The sequence below is a fragment of the Hydra viridissima genome, unplaced genomic scaffold (genome assembly GCF_058129835.1).
Source record: "Hydra viridissima isolate aposymbiotic clone 2 unplaced genomic scaffold, HvirCarnegie_v1 scaffold_11, whole genome shotgun sequence".
NCBI classification, from domain to species: domain Eukaryota; kingdom Metazoa; phylum Cnidaria; class Hydrozoa; order Anthoathecata; family Hydridae; genus Hydra; species Hydra viridissima.
Window position 1 is genome coordinate 6271426 of NW_028324310.1, and position 13575 is coordinate 6285000.

The window sequence follows — 13575 nt, forward strand, 5'->3', positions numbered from 1 at the left end:
TCTCTCATCTTCGTCGTATAACTAAAAATTAAAAAAAAGTAATAATAAGTACCTTTTTTTGTAAAAACTAAAATGGTTTTGGATTCATAAGTAAATAAAAGAAAAATGATTCAAAAATCCTAAATCAACAATTAAATAATTAATATTCAATAAAAATAGTTTAATAAAGATTAACAAAAATTATTTAAAACACCAATTCTCCTGCTCTAGAATTCTGATAGGCAACATCTCCTTGGCGTTTTTTCTCTGCCTTTTCTTTTTCCAAAGCTAGCCAGATCACTGAGTGAGAACTAATCATGTGACGCCTCATACCACTGGTGTTTCCATCTGTAAGCTTGGAGACATGGACACAGTTGTTAATGTTGCACTTCGCAAAAACTTTCTCAATGCCATTCTCGATGACTCTTTCCTCAGTAAAGTGCGTCTATATTTCTGTCCTTGGACGAACCATGTTGTCATATTAAAAGTATGAAATCAAATATCACTATTAAAATCAAAAAAAAAATTTCAAAAAAAAATTTTTCAGGACAATAATTAAATACGTCCGATCGTTAAAAAGTTCCAGGAACAACAAAAGAAAACTTGCATTTTCCCGGAAAATGATTACCAAAATTTGTACTACAATTAGCCAATTACTTCAATACGACATTTCATCTACATGACAATGCAAACTTGTGTGTGTAAATATAATTGTTTACTTTACTGACATTATTCACTTTTAACTTTGTCATCTTATCAAAAAACTAGAAAAAGTTTTTAAGTAATGAACTAAAGTAAAAAGACACAACAAAAAACAATAACAATTCAGCTGTCGCGCGTGTCAATTGTTCCAAAAATGTGTACTTTGTACGGATTAACTCGTTTATCCCTTTTTTTTGACGAGGCATTACGAGAAACTCGTAATATCTCAAAATTCTCGCTCTATCTTGAAATGAAGTAAATACGAGATTCTCGTAACTAATCTCGAAAAGAATCTTGTAACTCTCGAAAAAAACTCAAAAAAAGTTTCGAAATTTTCGAGATTTTTGGTGAATTTTCAAACCCAATTTCTTAACTTCTCGTATCATCTCGTATCATCTCGAAATAAAAATCTCGATTGAAAATTCCCGAAACGTTTCAAGACGCCTAAGCTTATAATGGGTATTAAATTTGTTTAATACCCGAAAATCCATACCGTTCAGTCTTTGTCTTTATCTTAGTTCGGGTCTCAAAAATTATCAAATTATCTTTAAAAATCACAATGTTTAAGGTTTGCAGCAGATGAACTCCCCCAACAGTTGATGAGCTCCTTTTTTAAAATCAGTTGGTTCTCATAAAAATACTGCGAAATAATTTTTTATCGTGCACCTCCTTTCTTATTTCCTTGAGTACGGGAATGCTTCAGTTTTGGGAAGTTATCAAAATTGACATATTTAATAAAAGTTAGACCAACTAATTAAAATTAATTTTAAACAAGACTCTGAACGCATCCCATTGTCTATTCATTCTTTGAAATTTTAAGCAATACCTTAAGGCAATTAGCACTCTGTATAAAATTTATAAACACTAAACAAAGAACTTTAATGAATTAGTAATGTATAACCTGGTTTTTCGGCTTCACTTTCATAGGGAGGCGGGTCATCTGGATCTAAAGATAGTGTTAGAATGTCTTTTTCACATTCACTTCCTTTTTCGTATTCAGTATCAACATAGCCTAGACTTTGTGATGATTGAGCACTTGACTTCCTAGCAAAAATAATTCTGAAAACACACAATAGTGCTTTAAGATCGCTTTTGCTGGTTTTGGCTTACGTTGGATGTTTTTGTAACAACCTATCAGAGCCGAGGTTTCAAACTAATGGTGAGTTACAGTAATTTTGCAAATCAGATTGCACGAATGGCATGATAAAATACATTAAATTTTGTTAAACTGCAAAAAATGTCAAGTGAAAATGGGATTATTGCGCTTATAATCCTCTCTTGGTAATTTTTTTAGAAACATCTATTTTTGAACAAAATGGACCTTTTTCAAGGAGTATCCGAAAACAGAACCGCTGGGGTATTATTTTTAACGGGTAATTGGGAACCGATAGGATCAATAACATTCTGGTACCGATAATTTAAATTACCCGAAAGATTGAATCAAACAGCTACAACTTGATCTTTTATTTCAGGGCGAGTTCTGATTGTAGAAAAATCAAAAAATAGTCATAATAACATCTTTCATCTAGTCCTTTCTGCGTAGGGCTGATCGACATACCTTACAAATGCCTCGAGGAACTCTTCCATCAATAACATCAATGGTTATGTGGTATATTTGGATTTTTTCTGGTTGAGTTTCGGTAAAATACCTTAAATTAGAAGATTCATATTCAGAACAAAAGTCTAAAATGGAAATTTTACTTCAGTGTCATTTATCGATAAAATCAGTTCGACGAAATTTTATAATCAAATGTTAAATTGTCAGTTTCTGATCAAAGCTTAAAATTTTGAACAAATCGTTTCTCCGTTATATTACCGCTAATTTCTTTAAAAATGCAGCTTCCTTAAATAATCATTTAAATTTAAGAAAATTAGTTTCCTTGGACGTCGCACAGAGGGACGAAATCCCGATTTCGTGATCAAAATTCCCAAATTACCTACACGAAGGTTTTCGAGGTCGCTGATTACGAATCTGAGGTCAGATTTAAAAAATTCACAATGGATGCTCGAATATGGCTGCCAAAACTGTTCATACGAAGGGTCTGCGTATTGAGGGTCTGCGTATCGTCGAGTCAAGATATTGTTTTGCCTATCTTTACCGGTTTTACAAGTTAATCCTTCCCAATTGTATATATTATCTGGATGTCTAACTTCAAAAAAATTCTGTAAAGAAAAAGTGAAGCTATTGCAAAAATTCTGTAAAGAAAAAATGAAGCAATTGCTTCACTTTTTCTTTAAAGAATTTTTGTGAAGTTAGACATACAGATAATATATACAATTGGGAAGGATTAACTTGTAAAACCGGTAAAGATAGGCAAAACGACATCTTGACTCGACTTGAAGATTTATTATATATTTGAACTAAAATTTGGCATTTTGAAAAAAAAATAAATAGGAATATTGTAAAAAATATCGTTATTATACCGATAAATATCGGTGTTCTCGTTATTTTTATGTATTCCGATAAACCGATAAAAAAAGCCGATAACATCGTTTCAAACGATAAGTTATCGTTTGGTTATCGTTTCAAACGATAACTAAACCGATATTATCGTTTTATAGACAAACTCATATCGTTTGATATCGTTATCGTGTCATATTGTTATCGGTTCAAAATAATAACGATACGCAGACCCTTAGTATTTTATGGTCTTTTACCTTTATTTTGGCATTTTGACACAGAAAGATTTAAATTCTTGAAAAAGTATTTATTTTGGAAAAAAAGTTGAAATTAATTTTTACCCCTCAAGAATTTTTAAGGATAATAAAAAACACCTTTTGACTTCCGACCCGAAGATTAACTAGTTGATTTCATTGATGAAATTTGTTCAAAATAAAGTGACGGAATCATTTTGAAACAGCTGCGTTATGAAAAAGGGCATTATTATGGCATTTTACATTCACGCTTTTGGCATTTCACATGTAAAAAATGTTGGCAACACTGAATTTAATTGTCAATTAAAACAACTAAAATATGACGACTTGGAATGGTCGCTTCCACGTTTGAGACATTAAAACGATTTTCCTAGCCGCATTAAAAAAGCTCTTGATGCTGGAGCTTTTTGATCCAAATGCTATTCAGTTGTAGATTTTTATATCACGGCCGTTTTAATCATAATTCTATTCTCAAAATTAATTTTTATTTTTTGTGCTAGAATTCTGTCAAATACTTTGCTAACTCAAAAGCTAAAAGAATTTTATTACGTTATAAAAATTTTTTTTTTTATGTTTCGACTCTAAAAAGGTTTTCAGAACTCGATTCTTGCACTGGGGCGCCATAAAAAATTGACTAATAGAAAATGTGAAATGTTCAGCTTTTTAAACAAATTTTATTTTATCAATTAAATCTAAATTATTTTTTACTACCATAATGGAGTCTAAGAAATCATTTGAAATGCGAGTACGTAGATGGCTATTAACCAAAGAGAATCCAGAGAAATCACGTTCAACTTTTACGCTGGAAAACGCTGCACCATAAGCTACTTGCGAGATTTCATAGAGCCGATTCCATTTCGTTTTCTGGTTTTTCTTCAAGTACGCAAGAATGTTGAATTCAACGTCTAATGACACTCGTGGTTCGTTAAGAGTCCATTTTAAAATTAATTGACGAATATCTTGATCTGATTCTAAAGCTGCATTAGCAACACCTTGTCTGGTTCCTTCTCCAGTATATTCAATGAAACGGCGTACTTTTTCAGCATCAATTTCTTCTGAGTTCATCGGAATCATTTCTTCAGAAGTATTTGAGGAATATGACGCATTTAATTGCATGGATTCTTCTGTTGATGAAGAACTTGATTGTTCTCGTTGAGTACAAAGTTTTTGATGGATTTTGATTAGCTGTATAATTCCTCTATTCAACATTTCTGTATTAAACAGTTGGTGACCCGATGTAAAGCAAAAACATTTAAAAAAAACTTGTTCTCGTGTATTAATTGCGTTGGTCAGTAGCATTTTTAATCCCAAATCACCTGCTGGAACGTCCTCAATTTCTATTTTCATTTGAATCCATCAAACGTAGAATTCACTAATTGATAATTTTGCGGATTGAAAATCCATCATAGCCGAATGTATTGGTAAAAATGCATCGAAATATTCATCTATTAAACTCCATGAAGCATCATTGAATTTTAATTGGTCGTGTCTTAGCCTTTGATATGCTTCTGCATTGGTATGGAAATCTTCTATCATCAAAAACGTGGAATCCCAGCGTGGTTCAATGTCTACACGAGGTTTTTTTAGATTTTTAAATGTTTGAATATATGCTACTTTTTTGGATTCGATAGCAACTTTTCTGATGTTATTTAATGCATCTTCAAACATTGATGTTACGTCCTTAGCAGCTAGCTGACACACATGTTCGCCACAAAACATGGCTGAACAGAACGATCCAACTGATTTTTCAACACAAACAGTGTGGGCTTCACTGTAATTCCCTTCTTCATTCTCTAAAGCGCCAATATCAATTTCCTCGTCTTCGAAATCTATAAATTCGTCACCATAAAATTCAAGGATCACTGTAAAAAGCGTTTTACATTATACGGCTTTTGTTATTTATTACCGATTTATCTGGATTTTCCTAATAATCCGGTCAAAATAGACAAAAAAATAGTGGTAGATTTGCAATAATTCGACAACAGGACCGTCTTTAAATGATTGCTTGTATTCAGGTCCGAATTTACTATCTAAAATATTTGATATCTTACTAAAATTTAGGTTTAATGCTATAGGGATAATTGCTGATATAAAACAAGCATTCTTGAACATTCAAATCTCTTCTGAACACAGAGATTACTTAAGGTTCTTGTGGTACGAGGGAATATCTGATAAGGAGGCTAAATTAATTGTATATAGATTTCTTAGAGTTGTTTTTGGTTTAACAAGTAGTCCTTTTCTTTTAAATCTCACTTTAAAACACCATCTTAATAAGTACATAAAAAAATGATAAAAAATTTATTGAAAGATTAATAGATGATCTCTATGTTGATGACATATCTTCTGGCTGTGAAACAGTTTCAGAAGGAAAAATGTTTTATAAAAAATCCAAAAGTATATTTTTAGATGCAGGGTTTGAACTAAGAAAACGGATTACAAATGATCAGGAATTACAAGATTATTTTAATAAAAAGGAAACAATGAAAAATGAAAACTCAAAATGTAATCTAAAAGTTGATGAATTAAAATATTTTGAAAGTGAAATTATGAAAAATGAAAAAAATAATAACAACAGTTTTAAAAAAATGTTAGGAATTGAGTGGGATTAAAAGATGAATTTGTTTTTGAATTTAAAGATTTTGTTAACAATGCAAGAACGCTAAAAACTACTAAAAGAAATATTTTAAAGATGGCAGCATCCTTTTTTGATCCCCTAGGTTTTTTAACACCGATAACTTCAAGAGTAAAAACAATTCTTCAATTAATTTGTAGAGATAAAAGTGGATGGGATGAAATAGTAGCAGAAGTAATAGAATTAGCTTGGACAGAATTTTTAAAAGATCTTGAGTCATTAAGTTTTGTTAGAATTCCAAGATTCGTGTTTGGGAGAGTTAATGAGAGTAGTAAATGTGTTCAGTTGCATGGATTCTGTGACAGTTCCAAATAATTTATTGTGCAGTTATATATCTAGTTGTAGAAACAAGTTTAGGAGTGAATAGGAAGTTTTTAGTTTCAAAGTCACGTGTTTCACCCTTAAAAGAATTAAGTATACCTAGATTAGAGTTATTAGGTTGTGTGTTACTGAGCAGACTTGTAGAGGAAGTGTTAAGAGTTTTAAGTGGAAGAGTGCAATTTGATGATGTAAGTTGCTGGTGTGATTCAGAGGTAGCATTGTATTGTATCAAGGGTAAGGAGAGAACATGGAAACCCTGGGTGGAGAATAGAGTGAATGCCATTAGAAAAGTGGTTGATAGAGAAAAATGGAATCACATTAATGGGGAGTTGAACCAAGCTGCTACTCGCACAAGTAATTTTGTTGATTTAAGAAATTGGTTGAAAGGACCAGAATTTTTGTTAAATATGAATAAAAAGATTAATGAATTTAAAGTTGATAGCAAGTTTCAGGTCGATATTATGTCTGAGTGTAGGAGAGGGGGAAATGTAGTTGTTTGTAATGTTGTTTTGGACTCATCACGAAGTTTGAGTAGTGTTATTGATGCATGTAGGTTTAGTTCATTCGAAAAGTTAATTATTAGCACTGGATATGTATTTCGATTTATTAACAATTTGTTAAAAACAATTAAAAGGCAACCATTAAACAAACAAGTAACTTTGACGACAGATGAGTACAAATTTGCACTCAACGAATGGATGAGAGACGAACAAAGAATTCTTCAAAACGACAAAAGATTTGATAAACTGAAAAACTCATTAAAGTTATTTGATGGTGAAGACAAACTACTACGTTTATAGGGAAGATTTGAAAATGCTAATTTAAATTTTTTAGAAAAGCACCCTTTAATATTACGTGGCAAAGAAAGTTGGTTCACAATATTACTGATTCGTAACTGTCATGAACAAGTTCTGCATCATGGAGTCGAATCGACATTGAATAAAGTAAGATCCCAATTCTGGATAATAAAAGGAAGATCGACGATAAAAAGTATTATTAGACAATGTGTAACATGCAAGAAATTCCAAGGAAGAACATTGTTACCACCTATTAGTCCGGATTTACCCGATTTTCCAGTTAATAATTTATATTCTTTTCAATCAACTGAATTAGATTATGCAGGACCTTTATTTATAAAATCACTTAATAAGGACGCTGCCTGTATGGTCTATGTTTTGCTATTGACTTGCGCATCTAGTCTAGCAATCCATCTTGAACTGACACCTGATATGAAAATTCCAGCCTTCATAAGAGCTTTTAAGCGTTTCGCAGCACGAAGAGGTTTTCCTGATCTTATTATTTCCGATAATTTTAAAACCTTTATATCTAAAAAAGTTAAAAATTTTATGCTGAAAAATGATGTGCAACAGAAATTTATTCTACCAGCTTCCCTCTGGTGGGGTGGTTTCTACGAACGATTAGTTAAATCTGTCAAAATTACAATGAAGAAAACAGTTGGAAAGGCTTTTTTATCTTATGAAGAACTAGAAACGACACTATGTGAAATCGAATCCGTGATAAACAGTCGTCCACTAATTTACATAAGCGAGGATGACACTGAAGAAGCGTTAACACCATACCATTTAATGTTTGGACGAAACATTCATAATAAAACGAATGGAATTCGTATACTACCTGAAGATATTTCGAAAAGAGCTATGTTTATTAAAACAATGATATTTAACTTTTGGAAAAGATTTACAACTTCTTATCTTAATGAACTTATACAACACCATTTATACGTAAAAGGTAAAACTTCATACACCGAACAGCTAGTAGTAAACGATGTAGTTCTCATACCAGATGATACCAAGATCCCTAGAAGTCAATGGCGTATGGGAAAAGTTTTGGAACTTGTAAGAGGAACTGATGGAAAAGTACGAGGTGCGCGTTTACAAGTTTTATCCAAAGAAGGAACTAGAACAACCTGTTTCCGACCTATTCAAAAATTAATACCTTTTGAAATTACCAACAAATCAAACGAAATGAGTGAAAATAAAAATAGTAGATCAACCGAAGATGAACCAGGTGTGATTGGTACTGGTGAAACGTGCGAGTCAATTTGTAAGCGGCCGATCAGACAGGCAGCGAGCGCAGGCGAAAATTTACGGCGCTTAAAAGAGTTATATTATTAGTTGACCAAGTCAACATAGGGGTGTATGTAAAAAGCGTTTTATATTATACGGCTTTTTGTTATTTATTACTGGTTTTATCTGAATTTTCTTAATTGTATTTTTTAATTGTAAAAGTTTTATTACAGTTATATTTTTGGTTGGTTAGAAGAGAGCATCTTTCTCAATTACTGTCTAAAAAATAATAAAAGCTAGAATTATTTACAATCACTTTCATTTGAACTTGTGCATTTTGAAGAATTTTTGAAGCCTTCGTCATGTTCTTTCCTTGATCTGTGCAAGTTGCGTAGATATCATTAGCACATTTTCCAATTTTTCCAATTACATTTTCTAACTGAGCAGCTAAAATTTCGCCAAACTGTCGACCTTCTTGAGTAAGTATGCCTAAGATTCTGTCAGCTATTTGCCCGTCCTTCACATATCTACAGCTAACTCCAAACACGTTTCTTCTATATCGCGACGCACAATCAAACGTCAACGAGACAAGAACATTTTCAGTTTCTTCTTTTATAAGCGAAAAAATATTTTCACACACAAGTTGAATGTAGCGTTTCATGCTGTGACGATTTATAACAACTTTGAATTCTTTGAGTGCATTTTTCACTAAAGACATTTGTCCGATTTCATCAGCTGACGCGAAAGACAAGTTACGGTTCATCATTAACTTAATCATTTCTCTAATTAATTGATTTACATCAACATCCAGCTTGATTCGTTTAATTAATTGAATCTCATCGTCATTTCGATTCCTTGTAGCCGAAGTAGCTTCAACTAAGTCGGTTTCGCCTGCTTTTTCTTTGTGTTTTCGAAGAAGGTGATCTTTGAGGTTACTTAACTTGCCTTTGTAAAAATTTTTGCACATTTTACACTTTCCTCCTTCTTTACAAATTTCAAATTGACTTTTCACTTGTTTGTGCAATAAATTATTCTCCATATTTGTCTTTAAGGGTGGAATGCAAGAACCGAACTTCAAATTTGAGGTCGAACTTCAAACCTTAAGTGAGACTTGAGCGAATGCACAAAGCGAACTTCAACTCAAGTCAGACTTGAAAACCGCTAAAAAAAGACCGTTTTCAAGTCTGACTTCAAACCAGACTTGAGAGAGCAAAAATTCCTTCCGAATGCAAGAAGCGGACTTGAAATTTCAAGTCAGACTTCAAATCTCAAGTCTGACTTGAACGGAATGTAGGAAGCGAACTTGAACTGAAGTCAGCACTGCTATGAAATTTAACCGCCAGGTTGAAGTTTGTGTCAATTAAAAAATTCTGATTAATATAGTCTTTACTAACATATAGTAATGGGAAACAATTGAGTTTGAAATCAAAACCGCGTGCTAAGTATAAAAAATAGTCAATATTCATCCTTTTTTTCAATTCATATATTTTACAATAAAGATTACAACATGGAAGATACTATTATCTAACTCTTCTTGTGTTAAAGTTGACAACAGCCTTTTTTAATTTTTCTCCATCTTTAATATGTTCTGTGCTGACTTTATATCTTTTCCAGGTAGGTTTAAATTTAGCATGCACTGCCTCGCCAGCCTGTTCTGCAAAATTTCCCAGCCCCATGTTATAATATTTTACAAATGGAATAATGTGGCTCACAATGATATGTATTTTCCATCTTGTAGATAAGGTTAATCCCTCTATGTTTGCATTATGGATGTCATTTTGCAGGGATTTAAAAGTATCAACAAAATTATTAATAGTTGTTTCAAATTCTGGTTTTAAATCTTTACCAAAAGCAGCATCTTTTACTGATTTAAAATCTTGCAAGCAGTTAATTACAGCTAATATCAGATGTTGGTGTATTGGGATTTCCTCAATCACAGCTTGTTCAAGATAATCTAACTTTTCAAGTATTTTGTTGGAGTTATTTCCATCCCACCCAATTCTATGGTAGCCTTGAAAGATAACATGACAAGTCAACCAAGTTTTAAAACCAGGTTTCCAGAGGAAAAATAATACTTTTCCTAAAACTCCAACTGCCCCCATCATCAAGTGTAATTCTGGTGGAGCTATCTTATGAATAACTAATTTTTCAGGATTCTCATCCAAATAAATTAATCTTTTATTAATTAGATTGTAATAATTTGACATTTTTGTGTGTGGGCATCCATCATCTTTATATTTCTGAGCCCAGTAATCAAGACTTCCAAATGTCCTACAATCTCCAGAAATTAAAGAACATAATCCTGTACAGTATAAACAGGCATATTTTCCAGGATGTGTAGACAGACCCAGTACAGCATTTGCACATTTTAAGTCAAAAGGTATATAACAGTTTACTTCCTCCAACTTAAATTTTGATAGAATCAGTCCTAAATTCCAGTTGGATTCAGGAATGTCCTCAACTATAGCTAAAATCTGGATACGTTGAACTCCACTATCTTGATACTTTGAAGACCAGGAATGCAGATTTTCAGGATCAAACACATTACATGCGACCTTCAGGAAACCTCCTCCTCCATCCACAGCTATATTCATAAATGCTTTATAAGGGTTTAGTTTCCTTTCGTTTATAATATGCATTACAAAATCACTTGTATTTTTAACAAAAACCAAATTACAGCCTATTTTTGACCCTGCCTTTCCTCTAAACTCAACTAATTCTGCAGAATAAAAGGATTCAACATATGACTGAAGTTCTTCAAGTTTCCCAAATATATTTTTGGTAATCCAATTTGGTCCGAATGAACTCCTTAGACTGGAAACCAAAACCTGAGTTCCTGCTTTGGAAAGTTCTAAAACAGTCTGTAAAGTCAGCAGCATCTGAAAAGGCATCATATTTGCAGATTTGGTTCTATCCCTTGTATTAAATTTTCTTTCTCCATTTTATTCTTAATAATATTTGAAGCCAACTGTTCTGCCTGTAAAGTTCCAATACCAAAGGCTAAATCAGTAAGGTTTACAACTGCTTGACTTTTACAGCAACTATGAGGTCTTCCAGCACCTGAAAAAAAAATTGACAAGAATTTATAAAAAAGGAAATTCACATACAAAATAAGAACAATAATCAAATAATTGAAGATTATCTCTAACTTTTTTTAAATTGTGTAAAGCATTATATTTACAATTATGCAAGATATAAGAATTATCTTGCTGAATTAGAAAGTTAAAAAAAAAGGTATATTACAAAGTTTGTAATTTAAAAGTGAATAAAGAGTAAACTAAAGAATGATAAAAGCTTATTAAATTTTTTGTTTCAAATAATGTATATATTACATACATACATACATACATACATACATACATACATACATACATACATACATACATACATACATACATATATACATACATAAAAACACACACACAAACATACATACACTCATACATGCATAATTTGATATATTATAATCCAAATAATTTTAAAACATCAGATTTTTACCTAAAATACCAAAACATTGACGGCATAAATTTGTATTTCTGTCATCAACAGTTTCAGGTTGTGTAGATTGAATAGTATCTAATATATCAATACCACGTCTGGCTACTGATTGTACATGAATCTGTAAAGATAAATTTGGTTTTGTTATTTCAATGATTTAATTTTAACTGTAATTTTATTAAATCAGTTTTGATGTGTTTTTTTTTTTTTAAAGAATATTTGTTGTTCAAACACAATACCATTTATAACATATTTTTGAATAACCTTAAAGTAAAAGGGCTTAAAATAAAAAATTTATTATAATTTTTTGATACCTTGGATACTTTTGATAACCAAGAACTTCTTGCAGTACTTTTGTCTGAGTCAAGTAGGTAAAGGTTTCTTTGACAAGTGGAGCAAATCATTGTAGAGTATGCTTCTAAGTTAGGATAAAATTTGTAATTAATAAAGGCATTTATTTTCTGAATGATAGGTTCAGAAACTGTGGTTAACTTCATTGATCTTGCACCTTTATGTTCTAGACAGACGCAGCAAACACTAAGGGTGGAATGCAAGAACCGAACTTCAAATTTGAAGTCGAACTTCAAACCTAAAGTGCGACTTGAGCGAATGCACAAAGCGAACTTCAACTCAAGTCAGACTTGAAAACCGCTAAAAATAGACCGTTTTCAAGTCTGACTTCAAACCAGACTTGAGAGAGCAAAAATTCCTTCCGAATGCAAGAACCCGACTTGAAATTTCAAGTCAGACTTCAAATCTCAAGTCTGACTTGAACGGAATGCAAGAAGCGAACTTGAACTGAAGTCAGACTTGAAAAACGAGAATTTTTGAATTTTCAAGTCATTTTTTCAAGTCTGCTCCAGACCAATCTTGAAACCAAACTTGAAAAAAAAAACAGACCGCCATTATCATTTTGCTGATGCGTAACAAAACTTTACTATTACTATATAACTTATTACAACCTTTGCAAGTATGAAAATGAGTTTTTAACAAGCAAAAGTAGTTACTTGGGCATATTCACCTAATTAATTTAGAAGGTTACATTGTGAAAGTATATTTTTAAATGAATTCATTACAGAAAACTAAATATTAACATTGCGAAAACGTGTGTCTTTTAAAACATCCTGTAACTCGTATGTAATGATTCAACATGTCATATTTTGATGCCATTAGAAATGTTTATTAGCTTTTTGAAATGTCGAACATCCTAGCATTATAAAAGGCTGTTGATTAAGGCACATTTTTGTGATACAGTATAAAAGTAAATTCCATTTAGTAATAAATAGTTGCAGTTATACAAAGAGGTGATACGTGTAAAAGGAGTAAAAGAGAGTTCATGAGAAGTAGTTACAATTACATGAAGTATTAAAAAAAACTTTTTTTTAAATGTTCAAAAATGAATCGGTATGAGCTGAATTTTAGAAGAAGAAGAAGAAAAAATAAGCCAAGTCACATACCAAGGTTTATTATTGACAGAGCTAATCCTTTAGAAGTTTACCACGGTATAGAATTTAAAAGGTGCTACAGATTTTCCAATAAAAACCTTTTTAATATTAGCTAATGACATTATTAACAACAATGTTAACAATCGAGGGTGCCCTCTTTCAACTGTACAACAACTGGCTATTGCATTTCGGTTTTATGCTACTGGTTCATTCCAAGTGAGTAGATATTCAAGAAATGGTATCAGAAAATGGCACCTTCTTATTGTAGATTTTACATTACGTTTTTAAATAACAACATTTTATACCAACAAATGAT

General features: G+C 31.8%; 2 protein-coding genes across 2 annotated transcripts; one reads left to right on the forward strand and one right to left on the reverse strand.

The window, feature by feature from the left end:
* The first annotated feature begins 5053 nt into the window (after positions 1-5053).
* On the forward strand, positions 5054-8424 carry LOC149881918 (uncharacterized). Its single transcript, XM_090065865.1, has 7 exons — positions 5054-5109; positions 5398-5481; positions 5645-5874; positions 5973-6239; positions 6308-7063; positions 7124-7570; positions 7625-8424. The coding sequence occupies exons 1-7, from the start codon at positions 5054-5056 to the stop codon at positions 8422-8424; spliced, it is 2640 nt and encodes an 879-aa protein (XP_089921991.1).
* A 1357-nt stretch (positions 8425-9781) lies between these two features.
* On the reverse strand, positions 9782-12614 carry LOC145193497 (uncharacterized). Its single transcript, XM_080070965.2, has 3 exons — positions 12129-12614; positions 11815-11935; positions 9782-11376 (listed from the first exon to the last, which is right to left on the reverse strand). The coding sequence occupies exon 3, from the start codon at positions 11208-11210 to the stop codon at positions 9837-9839; it is 1374 nt and encodes a 457-aa protein (XP_079927091.2). The 5' UTR covers positions 11211-11376; positions 11815-11935; positions 12129-12614; the 3' UTR covers positions 9782-9836.
* Between the last annotated feature and the right edge of the window lie 961 nt (positions 12615-13575).

Excerpts from the sequence above, each read along its gene's own strand:
- LOC149881918 (XM_090065865.1), top strand. The coding sequence starts at position 5,054 with ATGGCTGAACAGAACGATCCAACTGATTTTTCAACACAAACAGTGTGG. Across the intron at positions 5,110-5,397 it reads CAAACAGTGTGGGCTTCACT|GTTTAATGCTATAGGGATAA; the intron begins GTAATTCCCTTC and ends ACTAAAATTTAG. Across the intron at positions 6,240-6,307 it reads TGGGAGAGTTAATGAGAGTA|TTGTAGAAACAAGTTTAGGA; the intron begins GTAAATGTGTTC and ends TTATATATCTAG.
- LOC145193497 (XM_080070965.2), bottom strand. The coding sequence starts at position 11,210 with ATGATGCCTTTTCAGATGCTGCTGACTTTACAGACTGTTTTAGAACTT.